Source organism: Cryptomeria japonica, chromosome 10, assembly GCF_030272615.1.
Source record: "Cryptomeria japonica chromosome 10, Sugi_1.0, whole genome shotgun sequence".
In the NCBI taxonomy this organism is placed as follows: domain Eukaryota; kingdom Viridiplantae; phylum Streptophyta; class Pinopsida; order Cupressales; family Cupressaceae; genus Cryptomeria; species Cryptomeria japonica.
In genome coordinates, this window is record NC_081414.1 from 5,379,742 (window position 1) to 5,404,563 (window position 24,822).

At 33.7% G+C, this 24,822-nt stretch overlaps 2 protein-coding genes across 2 annotated transcripts; both read left to right on the forward strand.

Annotated features, from left to right (window-relative positions):
- Positions 1 to 12,094: 12,094 nt before the first annotated feature.
- On the forward strand, positions 12,095 to 19,009 carry LOC131069361 (putative pentatricopeptide repeat-containing protein At5g52630). Its single transcript, XM_058004728.1, has 4 exons — positions 12,095 to 12,348; positions 12,581 to 12,690; positions 18,813 to 18,823; positions 18,950 to 19,009. The coding sequence occupies exons 1-4, from the start codon at positions 12,095 to 12,097 to the stop codon at positions 19,007 to 19,009; spliced, it is 435 nt and encodes a 144-aa protein (XP_057860711.1).
- Positions 19,010 to 19,059: 50 nt separating this feature from the next.
- On the forward strand, positions 19,060 to 21,489 carry LOC131069399 (uncharacterized). Its single transcript, XM_058004797.2, has 2 exons — positions 19,060 to 20,618; positions 20,712 to 21,489. The coding sequence occupies exons 1-2, from the start codon at positions 19,260 to 19,262 to the stop codon at positions 21,087 to 21,089; spliced, it is 1,737 nt and encodes a 578-aa protein (XP_057860780.1). The 5' UTR covers positions 19,060 to 19,259; the 3' UTR covers positions 21,090 to 21,489.
- Positions 21,490 to 24,822: the final 3,333 nt, after the last annotated feature.

A 24,822-nucleotide genomic window follows, 5' to 3' on the forward strand; every position in this document is an offset into this window, starting at 1 on the left:
CATTGTAACCATGAGACCACATTTATTATTCATCTCCTCTTCCATGCATACATAGTTGTCATTGTATTTGCTTTAAAACTTTAAACCTTTTGCAACAAATCCATTTCCCCCATAGATTTAGGGCACATCTATGATTCACTCGGGGCACATTGAGTTCCCCTTTTTCGCCCTACTAAGCCCCAAGAAGATAATTTTCTTTTATGAATATGAAATGCATTAAACACATTTCATGTTGATTTGACCACTTACTCAAGGCTTGTTGAACTTAAAATATTACTTTGTTGAGTTCCGAGCTCCTTTTTCACTTGCTTTGTGAAGACAAGGTGCGCCCCCCCCCCCCCCCCCCCCCCCAAATGGAAATGTATTTAATAATGTTTTTACATCATTATTGAATAATGATTTAAATTAAACCATCTTATAACCCCTTTTCTTCTTGCCCCAAGACTTTGGAGGAGGGACCCATCAACACGTCTTCAGTCCTTATAATAATACCTAAAACCACTTAAATATGCATATGGACCAAAAATATGAATATAAATACTAAAAATTTTATTTTCAACATTTTGCAAAAAGGCCAAACCAAGCTTGGGGACTTTAAAAACCATGTTAAAAAACTAATCAAATGGCCACTTGAGACTATGGCACCTGACAGGCTTGTAGTCTGATATATTGTGAACCATTTTGTAAAATGAATTCTCATGACAATTCCTGGAGTGCGAGATATTAATCTCTAAAGTTGACAACTTGGTTGTTTCTGCATTGTTCTTTACCAAAACCCCTTCCAAGCCCTGTTTCAAATCCATTTTGAAAAAATAGCAAATAACATCATGAGGGTCTAGAACCTTGGACAATGGACCATTAAACTACAAAGATTTCAAGGAACCAACTGGTTTAGAATGCAAGTCTTTGAACTGAAAGATAAAAAATAAAATGCAAAGGAACTTAAACTAGTTTAACACTGATTTTGCCTGTTAATCTGAATAATTTGCATTTCATTTTTGGCCTGGAATGGACATCAAATAAAGTCTGGGGGTCCTACTAACTGACACATAAGCTCATCTAGATGCAAGGGATCACAAAAAGATATGATCTGGATATAACAATCATCAGGGTGCAAGATATGAATGCTCCGAGTGAGCTCTCTTGAAACACTTTTATTGTGCAATCTGCAAAACATAACAAATTGCAAAGGGTTTGAGCTTGGCAAACATATCAAATGAGGTCTCGGGGATCTTCAAATGGGCAAAGGGGCACACAAAATTGTAGGGAACACAAGGAAACAAGCGGTTTATCATGACAATCAACTGAGTGTGAAATGCAAGCCTCTAAAGTAGGCTACTTAGTCTTTTCTAAAACATGTGCACACAGTGAACCTTTGTTAACCCCTTAAATCAAGTGCTCCAAAAATGCATCAAATATGATCACAGAAGGTTGCAAGATGACCTATTCCATCTTTGATAAGTACTCAACACTTCTTCAAAGTGATTTTGCATAACAATCAACGAGCTTAAAATTGGAGCTCTCCAAAGTGAGCTACTTTGACAAGATTTTGTAGTTGCTTTTCCGAGTGCATAGGCAAAATTTTACATGGGCCCTCAAAATTTACCCAAATTTTGGAGGTTCCAACACTTTGTTCGCTTCTCATTTGACACATGTGCATATGCCTCGCAACTAAAAACTCTAAGATGCCTCAATGAAGGATTATGACTGAACCATGCCTCCATAGGAATTTTATCATTGAAAGTTGATGTAGGAGACCTCTTAATCATGTAGCAAGAAGTGGCGACATCTTCAACCCAAAACTTTTGTTCTAGTCTAGCATCACTCAACATAGTCTGAACCTTCTCCATTAGTACCCTATTCATTCCATAGTCTTTATAGAATACAAATTGTTCACCTATATATCGATGTGATTCCATGATAGACCTAAGGGAGATATTGTTATTGGAGAGAGTCATGGTAGCTTGGTGTATCCTATAGAAGCAATATCATTTTCTACTCTTAGTCTAATCAATAAAAAAGAATTTAAGTGGTTAGCCCACTTTATCTTTAGATATATTATTTCTTATGATTTGTCTTCTCATGAAGATCAATCTCGATCAATAGTTGTTGGCTCTAGAGAATTTTTTTGAGGGGGTTTTGTAATGTTTATCTCATTGTGCATATGATTTTGATTTATGATGACATTTATAAGGATTTTAGGAGATATTATTGGGTTGCATTGTTAGTTTTGGAATGAATTTGAATTTTCTAATCCTTGGTTAGAAAGACTTAAATCCATGTTCATTATATGAGATACCTATATTTTTTATATTTTTCTTATCTATGCTTGAAATGAATGGTTGGGTGTTTTTAAGGATTTCTAGTTGGGTTTTTATGAAGGAGATTTTACTTGTAACATCTTAACACTTTAAGGTGTTGGTAGTTGGACATGTTATGCAATATAATTTGTATATTTTTCTCTCTTTATTCTTTGATTACTTCCTAAATATTTATATTCATGTGGTTTGGACGTGGATAACATGGGATAGTTATGGTGACTCTTTGTGTAGCAATATGCAACAATTTATGTTGCATATGATGATCATTCTTATTGCACTTTATTTACTACACAATTTTGATTGTTAGCCACAACTTCATATGAGTTTTGATTTGTAGACTTGGAATGCCTTGATCTATTTGTTATTTGATATTACCCATGCAATGGCAGTTTTGGGGTGAGAATGTTATTTATTAACAATTTTTATACGAAGTTTTTTTATTATGGTTTATGGGTTACATATGGTGTTGGCATGCATTCTATTGATGGTTTTGGATGCCTTTGGGGGTATGAATTATCGAATACATTATCTTTTATAATGACCACTATTTCTAGTCAAGTGTCCATTTTTTTGTTGGTAGTAGAAAAAAATATTTGTTGTCACTTGGATTTGGTGCTTACGTTCTTTGTATTGTTTTACCTTGACCTTAACTTTCATTTAAATTCTTCATATATATGGGCATACAAGCACAATAGTATGTCACACTCGTAGGACATCAAAATTTGCATGGTCAATAAAAAATAACAAACACCTTTGTTTATGTTAAGATATAGCTTCATTCGTATATATATATATATATATATATATATATATATATATATATATATATATATATATATATATATTATATATATATATATATATATATTATATATATATATATATATATATTATATATATATATATATTATTGATACTTTATTATAATGAAGAAGTTGTAATAAATGTTATTATCATTATTATTAATATAGTAATGATAATATTATAATGCATGATAAATATTACATTATATTATATTATCATTACTATATTAATAATATAGTAATGGTAATATTAATACATTATCAAAATGAATGATGAAATGCATTGTCGACAGTACTGTATACATTACCAACTGCCGACACTACTGTATACATTGCCGACTGCTGTTTGTGTCGGCTTACATTAAACAGTCTCCATGTTAATGTAAGCGACTATTGTTAACAGTCGCTTACATTAACATAGCGACTATATACTATATACACTGTTTCATTGTTATGCGATGTTTCATTTGAGAGTCACGATCCTTGGGAAGTGACCGATCATAATTATATATATATTGTGTGCAGTGAGGGTTCGAATACAATCAGTTAAAAAGTTCATTGCTATTCTCCCCTCACTGCATACAATATTATATGCTTCAAATTAAAACAGAGATACACATATATATATCAGCATTAAATAAATAACAGTACTGAATATATTAACAGTGAATATATTCCCAAAGATCTGATTTCTTAACATGGTATCAGAGCAGAGTTAAAGGGAATAAAATTCTGAATTATTATTGAAATACAAAGGAAAGATATCATTTAAAGAAGGAGGATTCAATCACAAATCATCAAAATGACCATCGGAATCAGGATGGAACATAGATTGGAAGGAGCATCAAATTTTCTATCATGGAAAATTAGAATCACCACACTATTGCAAGAACTGGAATTAGAATCTTTCATAGAAGAAGAAAAAGAAATGCCTACAGATGAAGCAGAGAAAACGACTTGGAAAAGGAGGAACAATAAAGCCAAGAAATTAATTGTTGATTCAGTTAAAGACTCCATTCTCCCAAGTATAGCAAGATTAACAACATCATATGAGGTTTTCAAGAAAATTCAAGAAACGTATGAGATAAACAATACAAGTCGTATATTAACATTGAAGGAGCAATTATTGACCATAAAAATGAACAAAGGAGAAACAGTTACATCTTATTTCTTAAGAATTGCTGAAATACGAGATCAACTATTTTCAATTGGTAACACTATAGAAGACATGGAATTATCTCTAATAGCACTAAGGGGATTACCAACATCATGGGAGAATTTTATTCAATGCATAAGCACACGTCCACCTCTACCAAAATTTGATCAACTCAAGAACGACTATACTTAGGAAGAATCAAGACTTATTACGAGAGGAATAGGTCTAAAGAAAGAGGGAGAAACACAAGCACTCAACACAAAGTCTCACAACAAAAAGAGAAAATCCTTCAAAAGAAAGAGGGGATTCAAAAGAGATTTTTCTAAAATTCAATGTTACAAATGTGATAAATATGGGCACACTCATCGACATTGTCCTAAAAGGCAAAAGACTCAAGCCACCGTAGCTAAAGCAAAAGAAATTTCACTCTTCTTTACAGCTTTTTCAAGTGAACTAAACTCCAATAATGGAACTTGGATAATTGATAGTGGTGCATCAAGACATATAACCGGATTCAAAAATCAGTTTGAGACACTTGAAAATTATTCAACCGAAGAAGTAACTATTGGAGATAACTCCACCTACCCAGTGAAAGGAATAGGGACCTGCACTATCAAGATAAAGAATGGAGTATCTCTACAATTGAAAGATGTTCTATTTGTACCTGGAATCAAAAGAAACTTAGTTTCTATATCAGGACTAGCAGACCAAGGATTCCGTGTCACCTTTAATGAGGACAAGGTTCTATTATGGCCTAAAAACTCAAATATGAAGAATGCTACAATAATAGGGACAAGAGACGGTAGTCTTTATAAAATATGTAATGATAAAAAATCTGCACTAACTCATGAAATCCCAAATCACAATGAATTATGGCATAAAAGGGTAGGACATCTAAGGTATAATGCTCTACCTTTAATAAACAAAATTACTACGGGTCTTCCACACTTTAAAAATAATCATCCTAGCATTTGTAAAGGTTGTGCACTAGGAAAGAATATAAAAGGGTCTTTTCCTACAAGTGAGCACAAATCTAAAGTAATCTTAGAATTAATTCATACTGATTTATGTGGGCCCATGTCAACACCTTCATTAACAGGATCACTATACCATATTATTTTTGTTGATGACTATTCTCGGAAAACTTGGATATACTTTCTTAAGGTTAAAGAATCAAGTGAGGTACTATCTAAATTCAAAGAATTTAAAGCTTTAGTAGAAAATCAAACAGATAAAAGAATAAAAGTATTAAGATCAGATAATGGAGGTGAATACAAATCTGACATATTTATAGAATTTTGTAATTCTATTGGGATTAAGAGGGAGTATACTGTGTCGTATAATCCTCAATAGAACGGAGTAGCAGAAAGGAAGAATAGATCCATAATCGAAGCAGCAAAAGCCATGATGCTCAATCAAAACCTTCATATTTCTTTTTGGGCGAAAGCTTCAAATACAGCAGTATATATTCAAAACCGATGCCCACACTCCATATTAGAAAACATAACACCAAAAGAAGCATTCACAGGGATCAAACCAGATCTAAGTCATCTCAGGATATTTGGATGTTCTGTATACATTCATGTACCTAAAGAGAAGAGGACAAAACTAGAACCATCAGGTAAGAGAGGCATACTTGTTGGTTATAGTGAAAACACAAAAGGGTATCGAATTTACATTCCAGGACAAAAATCTGTTGAGATAAGTAGAGATGTAAAATTTGATGAAAATAACTCATTTAAAAACTTTGAAGAAGATAACATCCCAGAGATAGAAGAAGATCTCACTGCTGAAATTGAGAGGGAGGATATAGAAGAACCTGAATCTCCTGTCATTGAAAATGAGAATACTAATATAATCAATAGTAAGAAAAGGCCATTATGGGCAAGGCAAATAATTAAAGAAAATAATGTAGAACCAAATGAAATATCTCATGAGAGTAAAAGGACAAGAACTCAAAAATGTTATGCAGCTCTTATAACAGAAATCAATAACTCAAAACCATCAAATACTAAGGAGGCATTGTCTAATCAAGCATGGAGAGAGGCAATGATTGAAGAATATCAATCTATAATAAAGAATGATGTCTGGGACATAGTACCTAGACCTAAAAACAAAACCGTTGTCTCTTCTAGATGGCTATTCAAAACTAAATATGCTTCTGATGGAAGTATTTAGAAACATAAAGCTCGGTTTGTTGCTAGAGGGTTCTCACAAAAAGCAGGTATTGATTATGAAGAAATGTTTGCTCCTGTAGCATGGTATACATCAGTCAGAACCATTATTGCTATAGTAGCCTCTAAAGGATGGAAGATACACCAAATGGATGTGAAAACAACATTCCTTAATGGCACTATTGAAGAAGAAGTATACTTAGAGCAGCCAAAAGGGTTCATTATACATGATGCATCAAAATATGTTTGCAAACTCAAGAAAGCACTATATGGGTTGAAACAAGCTCCTAAAGCTTGGTATGAAAGGATAAACATCTATCTTTCAAAACTAGGATACTCTAAAAATGATGCAGATCCTAACATTTACTTTAAGATAACAGATGGCAACATGGTTATTTTAGTTCTTTATGTAGATGATCTTTTAATAACAGGAGAGGATCATCTTATTGCAAAATGTAAGCAAGAACTCACTGCTGAATTTGACATGAAAGATTTAGGACTATTACATTATTTCTTAGGGTTGGAAGTATCTCAAAAGGAAGGCTATATTTTGTTAAATCAACATAAATATACTATTGATATTCTAACCAGATTTGGAATGATGGAGTGTAAGCCTTTATCCACACCTATGGAAACAAATTTGCACAAACTCAAAGTTGAAGCAGAAGAGTCTGAACCTATTGATCCTACATTGTGTAGAGAAATTGTTGGTTCTCTTATGCACTTGGTGAACACTAGACCTAACATCTGTTATGCAACCAATGTTGTGAGTCACTTTATGTGTGAGCCCAAGAAAATACACTTAATGGTAGCTAAGCATATCTTGAGATATCTATGAGGATCTATTGGATTTGGGCTAAAGTATGAACAGGTAGAAATCAATCTTCAAGGATATTCTGATTCTAATTGGGCTGGAAGTACGACGGATCGGAAAAGCACTACAGGGTGTTGCTTCAGTCTTGGTTCGGCTATGATTTCCTGGTTCAGTTGAAAACAGTCAGTAGTAGCATTAAGCTCCACTGAAGCTGAATATATGGCAGCATCCATGGGAGCACGTGAAGTTGTATGGTTAAGAAAGCTATTATTTGGATTGTTTGGAAAACCTTTAGATCCAACTGTGATTCACTGTGACAATCAAAGTTGTATCAAGTTATCTGTTAATCCAGTTTTCCATAACAGATCCAAACACATTGAGATTCAATATCATTACATAAGAGATATGGTAGATAGAAATGTTGTAAGGCTAGAGTACATTAGTACTGAAGAACAGAGTGTTGATATTTTCACTAAGCCACTAGCAAAACTGAAGATAGAATACTTCAGAAACAAACTTAGCATGATCAAGTTGTGAAATATGATTTATATTCCTCTTATTTATAAGTTTTTTATTCATGAATAAATGTAAAAAAAAAAATATGTGTATATTGCAATATTGTGTAAAATGATCATTGTGTGGGTTAACGTTTCAAGGTGACGATCTTGTAAATGGTTAACCAAAGTGTCAAGATAGACTACTTAAATGTGTGTCCTGATTGTTCGGATATCTTGACTCTTGTTATTACTGGATGTGTAATAACGAAACCATATCATGATAGACTACTTAATTGTGTGTCCTGACTGTGCGGAGATCATGATATTCAAGTCTATACTCATGATGAGACTACATTAACTTGTATGTCCCGAAGTGCGGATGTCATGATAGACTTTTTTTGATTAATACTCACTCGCTAAGAGGGAGTGTTAAGATATAGCTTCATTCGTATTAATATATATATATATATATATATATATATATATATATATATATATTGATAATTTATTATAATGAAGAAGTTGTTATAAATGTTATTATCATTATTATTAATATAGTAATGATAATATTATAATGCATGATAAATATTACATTATATTATATTATCATTACTATATTAATAATATAGTAATGGTAATATTAATACATTATCGAAATGAATGATGAAATGCATTGCCGACACTGTTGTATACATTACCAACTGTCGACACTGATGTATACATTGCCGACTGTTGTTTGTGTCGGCTTACATTAAACAGTCTCCATGTTAATGTAAGCGATTGTTGTTAACAGTCGCTTACATTAACATAGCGACTATATACTATATACACTGTTTCATTGTTATGCGATGTTTCATTTGAGAGTCATGATCCTTGGGAAGTGACCGATCATAATTATAAATATATTGTGTGCAGTGAGGGTTCGAATACAATCAGTTAAAAAGTTCATTGCTATTCTCCCCTCACTGCATACAATATTATATGCTTCAAATTAAAACAGAGATACACATATATATATCAGCATTAAATAAATAACAGTACTGAATATATTAATAGTGAATATATTCCCAAAGATCTGATTTCTTAACAATTTAGAGGTATTTATTTGAATGAAGATACCTTCCTTCAAAAGTCAGTCAAATTTTTAATATTTTAATATTATTTAGGTCATGGAAAGGACCGCTGGACAAAGGTACCCTCATTCAAAGGTCCTTAGATGGTGCTCTCCACCTCGGTCCTTAGATTTTCCTCAAATTCTTCAAGTCAAGTCTTAGGTTGGATGAAAAAATGGAATCAAGATGATAAAATAATCCATAGCATTGTAGCCCTTGGAGTAGGCTTTCCAAAAATTATAGTTTTGATATATATAATTTGATAATTATATTTAGTTTTAAATTTTCTAGTGAGCATAGTTTATTCACTAAACATCATGGTCTTTGTTCCACACATGTAAAAAAAACAAAAAACAAAAATGTAAAAAGATCTATAAGTAATCATTTGTATCCTTGTTTCAACAAAAAAATATATCTATTTAATGCTTCTGGATTTGATTTTGTGGGTTTTTTTGCATCAACATTTTTTATCACACTCTGTGATCCATCATCGGGATTTTTCTCTTGGTGCTCTCTACTATCATCCCGATGATGGATCACATGGTATGATCGGAAACGTTGATGCAAAAAAACTCACACAACCAAATACATAAGCATTATACATATAAATTAATGGATTGTGGAAATCTAATGGCAAAGGTTAAAAAAATAATAATTTGGATAAAATATTCCATAGAAACGCATATTACACATGGAGAATACATTCAATAAGCTTGATGTTTCAAAAATATTCATAAAGGCCTTGCAAGTGTACTGTAACGTTTTAAAAATGAATACTAAATTGAGTGAATATTTTTTAAGGTTACATTTTTTATTCACGAGGTTTTTCCCATGATATATCTTGTGCATTCTTGATGGTATATGTATCTATTCTTTTGTATGGTGGATTATATATACTTTTTGACATATTTTTCTCTCGCGATTATGTAAGAATGTTAAATATTGATGAATTTTTTCCTTTTTCAAATTTATCTCCAAACATTTTGACAACCCTTTAAAGATATTCATAAATACTATTAATCTAAATAACAAAAAAAACATAAACAAATCAAATGAATAAAAGAACACAAAACAAACAAAATCAATTCTACATGACAAACATAGAAGTGATTTCCAAACAAAGGCACGTGTCTTGCACAAAATTTAAAGCAACACACAAATTAAAAAATATCATTTCAAAACATCCATGTGCAATCATCAAACCAATTACCTCCAATCCAGTCCTCATATTAAAAAACACATTATGAATTTATTGTACTTAAAAGCTGAAAATAATGTATCTAAGTTGACTTATACCATATTATAAATAAATAAATAATATTTTAAATCTAAATTGTCTTATACACGTTTAATTACAATTATTTAATTAAAGAAATCAAAATTTAGTTTTTATTACTTAATCTTTTGTATTAAAAAAAAGTAGGCTTCACCCCATTCAACGGCTTAAAATCAAGTTCAAACAAATTTAAAAAAAAAAAAAAAAAAATTCACCTCGTCTGGTTGGGCCGGGCTTATCCTTTGAGTCAAGAGTGTGGGCCCCACTTAACCCAACCTTTCCCGTTTGCTTGTCTTTTCACGTTTCGCTTTGCCGTTTTGACCTTTCATTTTGCCGTCCCGTTCCGTTCCGTTTCTTGTTTTGTCCACAATTCCAAACGAACGCAGCATAAAGATTAAAGACATTTTGTTAGAGGATTTTTCTCAGATATTGTAGGTAGACTGGTATGCAAAATGAGGAAGACTGGATAACCAAGTGAACTGTTTGACAGAATGCCTCAAAGAGATGTCATCTCATGGAATTCCATGATTGCAGCATATGCAGAAAATGGATTTATTAAAAACACTCTCGAAACTTTTAAGAAAATGCAACTTTCTCAGTTTGCTTCCTATCTGTCCCAAAAAATGGGAGCTTTGGAACAGGGTATGGACATCCAGCAAATCATAGTGGAAGGGGTTTCTTTCTTTTGTCATATATTTAGGTAAAGGATAGAAGAATTTTGTCAAATATTGTGGTTGTAACTGCTCAGGTAGACATGTTTTCAAAATGTGGAAGGATATACAATGCACAAAATGTGGAAACATAGACAAAGCATATTAACTGCTCACACAGACGTATGCAAAATCTGAAAGGATATACAATGCATTTGTAACTGCCCATGCTTGCATAGACAATTATAGACAAGGCATGGGTAACTGCCCGGATAGACATAAAAACATAGACAAAGCAAATGGACTATTTAACTGTTGACATAATTACAATTGACAGGTGTAAATCCAAATTCCACAACCTCTGCCAGCATCCTCCCTAATTGTGCCAAAATGGGAGCTTTGGAACAGGGCATGGACATCCATCAAAGCATAATGGAAAGAGGATTTTTGTCAGATAGTACAGCTGAAAATGCTCTGGTAAACATGTATGCAAAATCTGGAAGGATAGACATGGCACATGAATAGTTTGACAGAATGCCTTAGATATGTCATCTTATGGAATATATGCACAAAATTGATTTACTAAAATGGCTATTGAAACTTTCAAGTAAATGCAATTGGCAGGTGTAAAGCCACATTTCACAACCTGTGCAAGTATCCTCTCTACCGGTGCCAAAATGGGAGCTTTGGAATAGGGTATGAACATCCATCAAAGCATAGTGGAAGGGGGATTTTTTCATATATATTGTAGGTAAAGGATTGAAAAACTTTGTTAAATGTTGTGGCTGAACTGCCCAGGCAGACATGTATGCAAAATGTGGAAGCATAGTAGGGGTAAAGGCAAATTCCACAACTTTTGCCAACATACTCCCTTCATATGCCAAAATGGGAGCTTGGAAGAGGACATGCACATCTATCTTTTAGCAGGATTTTTGGAAATGCTCTGGTAGATATGTATCCAAAATATGGAAGAATAGACATGGCACATATGAACAGATTGACAGAATGCCTGAGAGATGTCATCTCATGGAATTTCACGATATGCACAAAATTGATTTATTAAAAAGGCTGGTGAAATTTTCAAGTAAATGTAATTGGCAGGTATAAAACCACATTCCACAGCCTCTGCCAGTATCCTCCCTAGCTATGCCAAAATGGGAGCTTTGGAACAGGGTACGGGCATCCATCAAAGCATAGTGGAAGGGGGATTTTTGTCATATATTATAGGTAGAGGATAGAAGGATTTTGTCAAATATTGTGGCTGAACTGTTCAAATAGACATATATGCAAAATGGGGAAGCATAGCAGGTGTAAAGACGAATTCCACAACCTTGCCAGCATCTGCCCTGCCTGTGCCAAATTGGGAGATTTGGAACAGGGCATGGACATCCATCAAATCATAATGAAAAGAGGGTTTTTGTCAGATATTATAGTTGGAAATGCAAAATATGGAAGAATAGTCAAGGCAAGAGAATTGTTTAACATAATGCCTCAAACAGATATCATCTCATGGAATTCCATGATTGTAGGATATGAACAAAATTGGTTTATTAAAAGCGCTGTTTGAAATTTTCAAGTAAATACAATTGGCAGGTGTAAAGCCACATTTCACAGCCTTGGCGAGTATCCTGCCTGCCTATGCTAAAATAAGAGCTTTGGGACAGGTTATAGACATCCATCGAAGCATTGTGGAAGGGAGATTTTTGTCATTTTTGTCGAAGCATTGTGGAAGGAAGAATTTTGTCAAATACTGTGACTAAACTGCTCTGGTAGACAGGTATGCAAAATGTGGAAGCATAGCAGGTGTAAAGACAAATTCCAGAACCTTTGACAGCATCCTCCTTGCCTGTGCTATGTGCCATATGCCATATGGGGAGCTTTGGAACAGTAATACACTTCCATCAAAGAATAATGAGAAGAGGACTTTTGTCAAATATTATAGTTCGAAATGCTCTGGTAGACGCATATGCAAAATATGGAAGAATAGTTAAGGCACATGAACTGTTTGACACAATGCCTGAAATTGTTTGACACAATGCCTTAAAGAGATATTTCATAAACATTTGTTATTGTAACTAAACAATGTTTGAACACTTTCATACAAGATGTCCCCTTTATTGTCACATTAGACCTCATAGCATACAAGTTAGGCATCTCGTAGTGCATGCATGTAACAACTTGAGTGATGGCTGACATAATGCACCCTAAATTTGATGGAGTAATTGAACCGGATTCCCTTTGAGTGGTCCTTGGCCTATTTATGTTATTTCTATTCACTATCTTGTCTCTCAACCAATAAGAGACACTCAATTCCTCTATAAAAAATGAGGACATTCCACTGAAGATGTTTATGATAATTGGACAGTCAACTAGATACCCATGCATGCACATTATGTGATATATTATTCATCTACATCAAAATAGTTATTAACTTTCACAATTTTATTATACCATAAAATATATGTTGTCACAATTTTTTTTAAAACCACATATATGCCACCAAACATTAACCAAATGCATATTATCATTAAGTTTTTAGATTTTGAACCTTTGATAAAGGTGGTTAAAAATATATGCAAATTATTGATTATTTCCTCAAGAATGTTGTACGTGCAAATTATATCAAGAATATTATTAACAATAGTGGAAATACTCTTTACAACATCACTAAGAGAGCTCTCTATAATAGTAAAAATACTCTCTACAACTTCACTAAGAGAATTTTTATAAATAGATTTCTAAAGACTCCTAAATGATCAAATAGATTCCTAAATGATCAAATAATCATGCACCTAAAGTATTTGAAAATTAATAAGTTCATGTTCCCTTCAATCTTAATATATATGATTTTGTAGATCAATAAACATTACCTCTTATTTCCTTACATTAATCTTGAGTTTTGCCATTGAATGCATAATATTACATAGCGATAGTATAGAATTCATACCTAGATAAGGCCTCATGCTAATATAGTCATGCATAAAATATAGTCATAAATCACTTCTATATGTTTGAGAGGACTAATAGTTTCATACATCAAAAAAATAAAAATAAAAATTTGTAAATAGGTTCTAATTCACAATAATAAATCTACACATCCTCCAATTTGACTAATTGAATATTTACCAACATTCCAATTATGTTTGTAACATACCCAAAATAACATTATAACATTCCAACATCTTAAAAATGCTTATAGTACACAACTAAACAAGTGTGATGATATTATCCTATGAGTTTTCAATAAAATCTTGTGTGCTTGCAATAGTATCTTGCATGCTCCCAAACTCCATGCTATCAGCCATGTCAAAATTATGTTCGTTGTACTGAGTGTGATCCTTGTCTCATCCATTTTCCCTATAAAGGTCATCAAATTAATTTTGACGCTTAATATTTCATGGCATTTGTGGAAACATAGGTGTTTAGTTGGAGATACATTGTCTTCTCCTCATATCCATGCATTCAATCAAGTCTCTTTGTCGACAAAGAGTGTGACCAAATCCATCTTGTATAGGGCAAAATGGATGCACACTTGGATAGTCTAATCCAAGCCGAGATGAGACTTGTCTACTTTTGACCTTGTTTGGCAAGTCCTTTAAACTTTAACAAAAGAAAGTAATTGTTGCCAAATCTTTAGCGTTAGTCAAAATTCCCTAAATCTTGTTTGTTATTTGCAACTTTATTTCTATCATCACATTTTCATCACTTTTGGCAATGGTCTACAAAAAAATAAACAAATTTAAGAAATTAAAAATCAAACTAACAAGAATTGGAATGGTCAAAATGTAATTATAATGTCACCTGTCTATGTACAGAATGATCCTCCAAGAGTTGACAATTTTTGTTACCTCTAATCCCATCAAATTCATTAATTGCCTACATTGACATTTCAACACATTTAAAACATATGTTTTGTAAAGAATGATATACCAATAGAATAAAAAATCATGTTTGTCAAATACCAAATTATTAGTGACACCGATGGTGCATCCTTCTATAGAATCAACTATAGTAGCAAGATTATCAGGGTCTACATGCAAATTATTGTTAGATAGATGTTGTCTCTCCCTCATCAAGTTCACCTTGACGACATGCTTGCATGTGTATCCTTGTATTGAAAATTTGCAAGAGCACATACATAGATCAAGTGACGAGCTATACACCTCATATAAAAAACAAGGATTATTTTCACTTTTCACCCATGCTATATGGTCATCAATGTCATTGAATGTAACTTGGTCATATGGTATTTTCAAGGCTCGAATCGAAGATGTGTTTTCAATCTTCTCAATTTCAAAGTTCCTATAGAAACCATGTTTCTTGTTGATTTGCACCCACCAATAATAAACATAAACATTTGTTGTTAGTTGATGTACCAACCAATCAACACAACAATCTGTAGCACACTCAACTATTTTTAAGAATTATCTTTTTAGGTGTGAGTGGTAGGACTCTATCGAACTGTTTTTCTCTTGTCCTGCATGCTTTAGCATATGACAACATCTAGCTATCTATTAGACCATCATCCCTTAAAGTATTCAATGAATGAGGTTGTGTATATTTAAAGTCTTCAATAAATATTTGAACCTCATTCCTCATAGACTCCTCATTTATTGAATAATGCATGATATATCCAAGTCCATCAAACATATCTCGTTTAACTGCATTATCTTTGACCTTTGTGATCAAATTATTTAGCCATGCATGTCTAACATGCCAAGAGAAAAGATACACATCACATTGAAACACTTCTTTGCATCATGAATATTTTATTTAGTATCAATATTCTTCCATAAGATCTATTGAAATATTTACCAAAAATATATGGTTTTGATGAAAATGAAACACCTGATAGCTTCAATCTCAACACCCGCATCATCCACCATGAATGCATTTAATCTCTAATTAATATTCTTCAAGTGAACCCATTGGAGAAGAATATGCATCCAATATGCAATATCATATGTACAAGACTTGGACATAATGACCCATGTCACAAGCACCCTCATTGCTTTGAATTGAATGCAAGAATTGTATATAATTGAAATTGTCATAAGACATGGGGTATGATATATTGATACTATAATTAAATTGAGTGTAAAAAAAAAATTTAACTCTACAAAATAACAAACATATCTTCATTGCATTTGTACCAAATGTATAATCCATTGCTAATATGTTATGTTGTTGTGGTCATATTGAAGCATCCAATCAAGTTTCTCTAGCAATTGAATTCCCAAAACAAATGGGACTTGACCATCTCCATCAACAACAATGGCACTATACTCTTGATATGCAAACCACTTGTTGAGGTTTGTCAAAACCCATTGTTGCATTGAAATAGCATCACTACTATCAAGTATGTAGCTTGAAGTCTTAATTTTACGACAAATGTTTGCAATATCATCCCTAGAAATTGACCCTCAAACATGCTCATCTTCTCATGCACCATTTTCATATTTTTTTTATGCACTACATCTACAAGCATGCCAAGTAATAGTAATGACTTCACCCATTGATGCAATTGTTTGTTGATATATGGTGCAAAAGATGCATTTGAACATGACAAGTTATGTCTTTCTTGTCCACATGTTGAACCTGGTGGTACCATATTAATACATGGTTTGGCTTACGAACCATGATTCGTGTACTAAAATGATAGGTGCAACCATATTGTATATGTTTACGACTAGGTCTCCACCCTTCCCTTTTTTAGGCAATAAGGAAGGATCAACCTTACTTTGATTGATCTATATTTTTTCATTGATTTATTTATAATTAGTATGAAATTTTCATGTAAAACACTTTATTTAGGTGTTTTTTATTCCCTACACTTATAAATCCATATGTAACATGTCATTAGTACTTAATCGATTTTTTTGTAGGGTTTTATGTCAAACCTAGATTATTTATGCTACCTATTGGTATCATGAGCACAAATCAAAGTTAATACGTCTTCCACTAACAATCAATGAGGGACTTCTTTTCCACCAAAGTCACCTAGTATATGATCTCAAGCTTACCTCTTATAGTGTTAGGAACCTCACACTTAGAAAGACTTGATCCTGGTAGGCTCATTTAGAACTATTCAACTTTGACCAACAAACTAAAGACCTTTTGACAATGTACCAAATTTTTATTAATGCGCAATAAATCTTATTTAATCTATATGCTATAATATTGAACTTGATAAAAAATAAACTAAAATAAAAATCATTTATATGTTGCATGTAAATATGCATATCAATTAACTTAAAAATGAAAAGGTTACAAAGATAAATTATTTTCGTTAAATCAACATAAAAAAAAAAAACATGCTTGTTGTTTGCATGAGGCCCACCCTAGAGGGAAACAAATTGTGAAAGAATCAATGAAGGTGTGTACAAGGTAAAAGTTTATTAGAAAAGTAAAGGCACACATATAGGGGAGATGACCCAATGCACCCTAACTTCGCGCTTCTCAAAATCCCATGTGAAAATTTCAAATCACTCCCAGGTTTTTACACAAGCTTATGTGGCAAGTCCCCTACTTATAACTAAGGTTTCAAGGCCACATCATCAAATATGATGCCGCATCAACATGCTTTTTGCCAAGGTGTGCAAAACAACCCCCAAAAAAATCTCAAAACTTGTGTAGTTGATGTGGCATCACATGATTGGTTGCTTTTTACAACTAATGGTACTTTTCATTCAATTATTGGTAGTCATCATCAACAATAACAACTTTAAAGTCACAACTATTTGTGCAATGTTGTCAAATAAATTGGACATCAAATCAACAAGTATGGGTATTGAATCAACAACTTCTATCACAACAATTGGAACGCGTTTAACAACTGGGTCCTCTTCCCTAATGAATTTTTTTTATCCAATAAAAAATATTGAGTTACATACCCTTTAATCTAATAAAAAAAATTGACAGTTAGAAAAGACAGAAAATTGTTAACTTGTAATATGGTTAGGAAAGAACAAAGCATCCAAAAAATCACAAACACAAAAAAATACAATAAGATTCGAGATAAGCAATAGGAAGCCAAATGTTAAAATGAAAACCCAAAATGTTTGGGGTAACCACACAATAACCTAAATGATGTATTTGTTGTACGATTCTCCATTGACTAGGTTTGTTAGAAGGGCAAAGACTTAGGCTGGGGTCCCATGGGAGGGGCTTGGGCTCTATTTTTAAGGAAGAAATGGTCCCATGAGCAAAAATATTTTCCTCTACGGGATTAATTGGAATCTTTCCCCCAAAAAAGGAAGCCCCTACTTTTTAAGAAGTAGGCAAAAAAAGGGTGGGGCTAGAAATTGCCCCACTGGCGTAGGAACTTTGTTTGCCACTTGTCAATAATCTGCACATTCCATTTCCCACCAAAATCAAATGAAGAGGGAAAATGATATTTATTTAATTAATTTTGTCTTTTTTTGTGCTCAAACTTCCTTAAATTTAGTAGTTCAAATTTTTAAGTTGGTTGCATAACAAAACTCATGAGACCGCTATGTTTAAATTTTTCCTAAAAATTCTCCGCTGCCCCAGCGCTATTTTTAAGGAAGCCCCCCTCCATGGGACCCAGCCTTAGGGAGCGATCCCATGAGGGGGTCTTCAACACTATTTTTAAGGAAGAGGCCGTCCCATGAATTAAAAAAAAAATTGTGATATCCGATTATTTGGAATCTTTCCCAAAAAAAAATAGAAGCCCCTACTTTTTAGGCATGAAAATTAGAGGGGGTGAAAAATTGGTGAGGTTAGAAATTGCCCTACCAGCCTAAGGATGTTACTGCAGCTCTAGGTTTTACCAAGCCCCCTTTATGAAACCCAGCCTTAATATTTTGCTACTACCAATTTTAAACCATCACTAATGGAATAGGATTAAAATCACACCTACAATAATAATTTTAAAAAGCAGGCTAATTTGAAGAGTTGTTTTTCTCATTTAAACAGTATAAATTTCTCTCATTTTATTATGCATGGAGCAATTTTAAGGTAAACGCTAATTTTTGAAAAAAAAACAGGCAATTTTAAGGTAAACGCTAATTTTTTAAAAAAAAAACAGACAACATATTATTCCTTCAACGAAAAAATTACCTGTAACCTGTGCAAACTCTCCTTACAGCAGACAACGGATTAACTGTTTTTACTGTGCATACAGAGTGCGCAGGACGCAGTAAAAACGTTTGATGTGCACAGAATAAAAGCGTTTGATGTATGAAGACGTGCGTGGAATTTTTAAGCGGGAAACGGGGTGATTAATGCTCAACGAAACGGGATCCGTCAAACGGTGGAAACGGGAACATTACTCTAGTCGGGTTAAAGGTTAGGAGTGGGCTCGGTCAAAGCCAGGCTATCTCGTCGAAAATGGGCCGCCATGGCTGCCATACTTTTAACAATTCGTGACAAGATCCGGGAAAAGCTCAAATATCATGTGCGGCTCTTTAATTTCCGGCGGTTTATGCTGAGCAATGCATCCATTAATGGGGTTTACTGTCATAGCAACAGTGAAGGCAGAAGAAAGCATGGAATCGGCTGACTACTCTGCATTGAGGCCGAAAAGAAATGGCCATGCAGCCAAGAAATCCAAATGCTTTGCACTAAATGCCGTTGTTTTCATATTAGTAGCCATCGTGATTATTGGGCAGTTTCTGGAATTCAAAGGGAAATCCAATGCCTTTTCAATGAAAATCCAAAACAATGGAAGCTTTGCAGAGCTACAGAAATCCGAAATCAAAAGCTTAGAATTTCTGCAACTGAATTCGTCTCTCAAATTGGAGAACGATCGTTTAGCGAGCGAGTTAAGTAGCCTTCGCACAAGGCTGGAGGATGCTGCTAAATGTTTCCCCAATGGCAGTGGTAAATTGGAGGTAGGAGCCTCGCATTTAGCTTGTCTGGAAGAAGTACTTGTGCTTGGAAAGAATAAAATAGTTCTGACTCGCAGCAATGATGAAGATGTGGCCTTGGCTAACTGCAGTGAAGAGAGACAGAAACAGAGTGATCAGATTGGAGCTCTGAAACGAGAAATGGATGTTCTAGGGGACCATTTGCGACGGTCCGTTGAGTTTTTGCCGTTAAAGGACGTAAATATGGGATCCATATATGAAAAGTATCGGACCTGGTTCATGAGCACAGTGCTGGACAAATCAGAAAATGGAAACCCTGAGCTGTCTTATTTCCCTTCGGAAGGATCTAACGGGAAAATCCTGTGCCTTAAGGGCGGGAACAGGGGCAACGGCACTCTCAATTCGTACGCATTCGCATGGCCAAATTACCTGCCTCCTAATTCCAGTCTTGTTGCAGGGCTCTCCTTGATATCCGACACCTTCTATGATTATGAAAATCCATGGCACAGTATGAGCTCGTTGATTGTTGCTGCGTCATGGCGAATGGAGAACCAGTGTGAAGCGCCTCAAAGATTTGTTCTTTATCACAACGGAGAGCTTGTAACGTCAATGGGATCCTATATTTCCAGTGTGTTGCTTGCTGCTTTGGATCGTCATGTGCATGTACAGGAATTAGGGGATTCGCCTCTCTGTTTTGAAAAAGCTGTGGTGTACCGCAGAGGCCTAGGGCAAATGTCGTTGCCAAAAAGAATCGCGCTGTTCGACATGATCCGTTGCAAAGCACGGAAATTCTGCAACATAGCTGAAAGCCAGCGGATCATCGATGGGATTCGAACCATAAACGTCACTCTTGTTTCCCGAACCGGGGCAAGGTCATTTAAGAATGAATCCTTGGTGGCGTCGGTAGTTGCAGGGGAATGCAGCAAGGTCCCCGGCTGCAAATTTCGCCTTCTTCGCATTGCTAATCTAAGCTTTTGTGAACAGGTACTGACAAAGCTATTAATCTAAGCTAGGGTTCAGATTTATTTTCATAACCTAGTGATTAAAAACTTTGCGTTGTGTTGAATGTGAATTCAGGTGGAAGCCATGAGCAGGATTGACATATTGGTTACTGCTCACGGAGCGCAGTTAACAAACGTGATGTTTATGGAGAAAGGGAGTAGCGTGATGGAGATGTTCCCCAAGGGTTGGTTGGAAGGGGCAGGCGTGGGGCAGTACATTTATCATTGGTTTGCAAGCTGGACGGGGATGAATCATGAGGGCACGTACAGGGATTCCCAAGGTCCCGATTGCCCCAATCCCCAGGAACAGCTCCCCTGCTTTTTGTTTCACAAAGATAGACAGGTGGGACACAACCAAACGTTTTTGGCACAGTGGACTTCTGAGGTGCTTACCAAGTTTCAGAATAGGACCTCTTTCGAGACTTCCAAACCAGGCACCTGCCCCTGCACTTAGACATTTGGAAAGGTGGTTAAAAATTGTTTGTAAGAAGTTCAGTTCAAGAGTTATGAAAAATCTTTGTAACAAGTTCAGTTCAAGAGTTAAAAATTGTTTGTAACAAGTTGAGATCAAGTGTCCAGCACACAGAGGTTTGGTCAGGACAGCTCTCTGTATTTCCAGTCCATACCTTCATGGAGTTCTTTGAAGTATATATACATATATTTCGAAGCAAAGTGCAGTCCCCCTCAAACTTATGAGGTGCACTGCTTTCTCTATAAAAACAATAAACAACTCAAGTAGGTTTTGGGTAATTGCCCAAAAGCTCATTAGTTTGATTCTTATTAAATAAGAAAGAGTATGATTTATTTTGGATGTTGACAAAGTTGCTTAATATTCCATTTCAAAAATAACTGTATTCTATGAGCTTGGATTTGAATGTACATGTAAAGACGTAAATCGTGCTAACTTCAATAATATACAAAATATTCTTTACTCTTAAATAAACTCATAATTCCTTTAATAAGTCTATTTCATTTCATTTTTCCTTCCATAGCTTCTTTTGATCATTCTTTTTATGTCGAAATAAACACAAAATTTTTATAAAAGATAAAGTTTCTTCATTCAATAAATCAATATAATTAGTATCTCAATCATACAATACTTAGGCATTTCAAGTTGCCTTAAGTTCAATAACAAAATAATACAAAGTAAAGGGTGAGATGCGTCCTTTGATCTGCAACCCAAGCTATCTTCAATGCAATCTTTAGCATGAAGATGGGAACAAGATTCAGGCGCTTTTTCCGCCCAACCTTGAAGCTTACACTTCCTCGGAATTTTTAGTCAATCAAGAATACCTGACCCTGCATGAATTGCTTAGCAAAATAATTCGAAAGACAAGATGGAATCTGGTGCGTGCCTAGATGATACCTGCATTTTCATTTTTCTAATTCCATTAAGAAACAAGCAAGATCAATCAAGGATGTGGTAGAGTGGATAAATAAAAGAATTCCATCTATTTCAATGGTTATTCAATTGATTACTCGGCCGAGTATAATGCCATGCATAGCAAATAATATAGTTTGGAAAAAAACAATCTCTCTCTCTCTCTCTCTCTCTCTCTCTCTCTCTCTCTCTCTCTCTCTCTCTCTCTCTCTCTAATCTACATTCGGCACCCGTCCTGGAAGGTAACTTTCCACAAACACAAGCCTATCTAGCTTTGTTCACATAAATCTAAAATAAATACATACAGAAGACAATCTTTCGCTTTTCAATTCTAGCTTCCTATTTCTTGCAAGATAAAAATACAATGATAAAGAAGACAATCTTTTGTTGAATAGAAATAGAAAGAATCAATCTTTTGTTACAACCAATCCTATCTGACAGGAAACAATCTTTCATGGATAAACAAATATACATATGAAAGAAAACAATCTTTCGCTTCTATCTTTCAAGCAATATAAAGACAAGAATTAAATACTAAGAAGGTGTAACACATGTATGTATCTTTACATAAAAATTGAATAAAAATGAGTACACATTATTTTTATTCAATTATTTAAATATTTAAATAGCGTATTCATTAACTTGCATTCCATTTCTTATGGTTTAGAATTTCCATGATTATATTGTCTAAGCTCTCTATCTTTCCACGTGTTTTGGTTCGTCTACCTCTTTTCTCGAATAACATATTTAGTTTAACACTAATATGCAACTTTCCATGATTTAAGAACTCAACTGATTGATTTTACTAATTTTCCATAACAACAATCTAACATGATGAAAATTCATAAAGCGCATATCTATATGGCTTTTCAAATGAGACACCTAATAACCATCTTTACTTTTCATGCAAGGATCAAATTCGAAAGCACGTAAGTCTTTTCTTCACAAATTCAAAATAAGCTTCAATTTTTAGTTATTCGTTATCCTAGTATTTCATCTTCTTTGTGATTCAAATTTCAAGTTTTGTACGCACAATCACTCTATCCTCTTACTCTGTTTCTAGAGGATTTGGTGGTCTAATTTCTATGAATTTCACTTATGTTTATCAACAATCTTTACGAATATATTTCCTTAATACATTTATGTATAGAATATAATTTTTTAAAGAACGTATTTTGATGTCATTTGACAGAATTCTCGTAATCAGAAATCTTAAAAAAACTATGACTCTAATTCTTTCATTTGATTATCGTCTAACTCAAATCAAAATAGAACATCTTCTCTTTAGATCTCTACAACAAACTTTGTTAGAACAGAGCCTACCTCTGACTGATATTGTCGCTGTATATTCTACTCGGTGTATCATTATCTTCTTTCTATTTCACCAAGTTCTCAAGGTCCCTATTCCTCTGGCGTGTTTGCCACTCTTTCTTGTTCTAGTATTTGACTCTTTCCTCTAAAATTCGACACTAAATTTGAGATGATCATCATCGATCTTTTACGACTTGGTCATAAACACATCTAAATCTCCACTACTTTTCTCTTCTACATTCCATTCTCTAATCCTTTGTTGCATCTATTTCCATCCTTTCTCTTCCCATTCGATGGTCTATATATAGTGATCCAATCTACCTTATTTCCTATCTACATGCTATCTCTCCTAGTGGTGGATTGATTCTAAATGACACCACTCATGGTTTAGTTGCAACATAACAATCTTGATCGGGTTTGAACACTTATGTGTTTACCATGCAAAGTGATTTGTTATCTACTACGTGACACCAAATTGCATATGTCATTGCAAACGGTTTCTAAGTTCTCATGATGTCAATTTGACTTCTCTCTCTTAACTCACTGTTTTCTTTGAGTCTCCATTAATACCGATCCTTTTGTAAGTAATTTCCAAGTCTTGTGGCTTTTACTTCAAGCCAAGTCGACTATTATCGACTAACACATAACATGCAAAGTTAAATAAAACTAACTTCTTGCTACACATATCATTCAAGGTATAGACATCGTTGACTTTATGTGGGTTTGACTATGACTGGCATTAAAACCCTGCCACCATATCAACTATGTGGCTTCCAAATATGTCGCCTATAAATCAGTCAACATAGTTTACATTAAACTCAACGTAATGTATATTGCCTAATTGTATTGTCGATATACTTATCGACTTCTGCATGCAAACAGTTAGTTACGTGAAATAGCCAACATCGAATACACTCATTATTATTTTATTAACTTGCGGTGAGATAAGCTGCACTCACCCGCCACCTTTAGTTTTTCAATTGTTATTTGTTATATATATATATATATATATATATATATATATATATATATATATATATATATATATATATATATAATTTAAATTTATAGTTATACAAATATAAATAAACCTTTAATTTATGACTTTTCATTAAAACAATATTTATAATTTTAACAATATGTTTTTATATATCATAATTACATACGTATATACTTGTATATGGTCGAATCATTATTCAAACTCATATACATATATAAACGTATGATTAGTAAATATACACATACTAGTAAACTAATTAATGTATTGTTTCACCTATTCACACATAGGAACATATAAACATAGGGTCACTATTCGTTTTTAAATCATTAACACATTACATCTCTTTTAACAATAAAACATAATATTTCACAATCACTCATGCAACTTGTATTTAACTCAATCACCACTCAAGTCATGCAACAAATGCTCATGTATAAATATTTAAATTAATCTTCTACTCATTCCAAATTCATCATTCCAATTTAAACAAACACT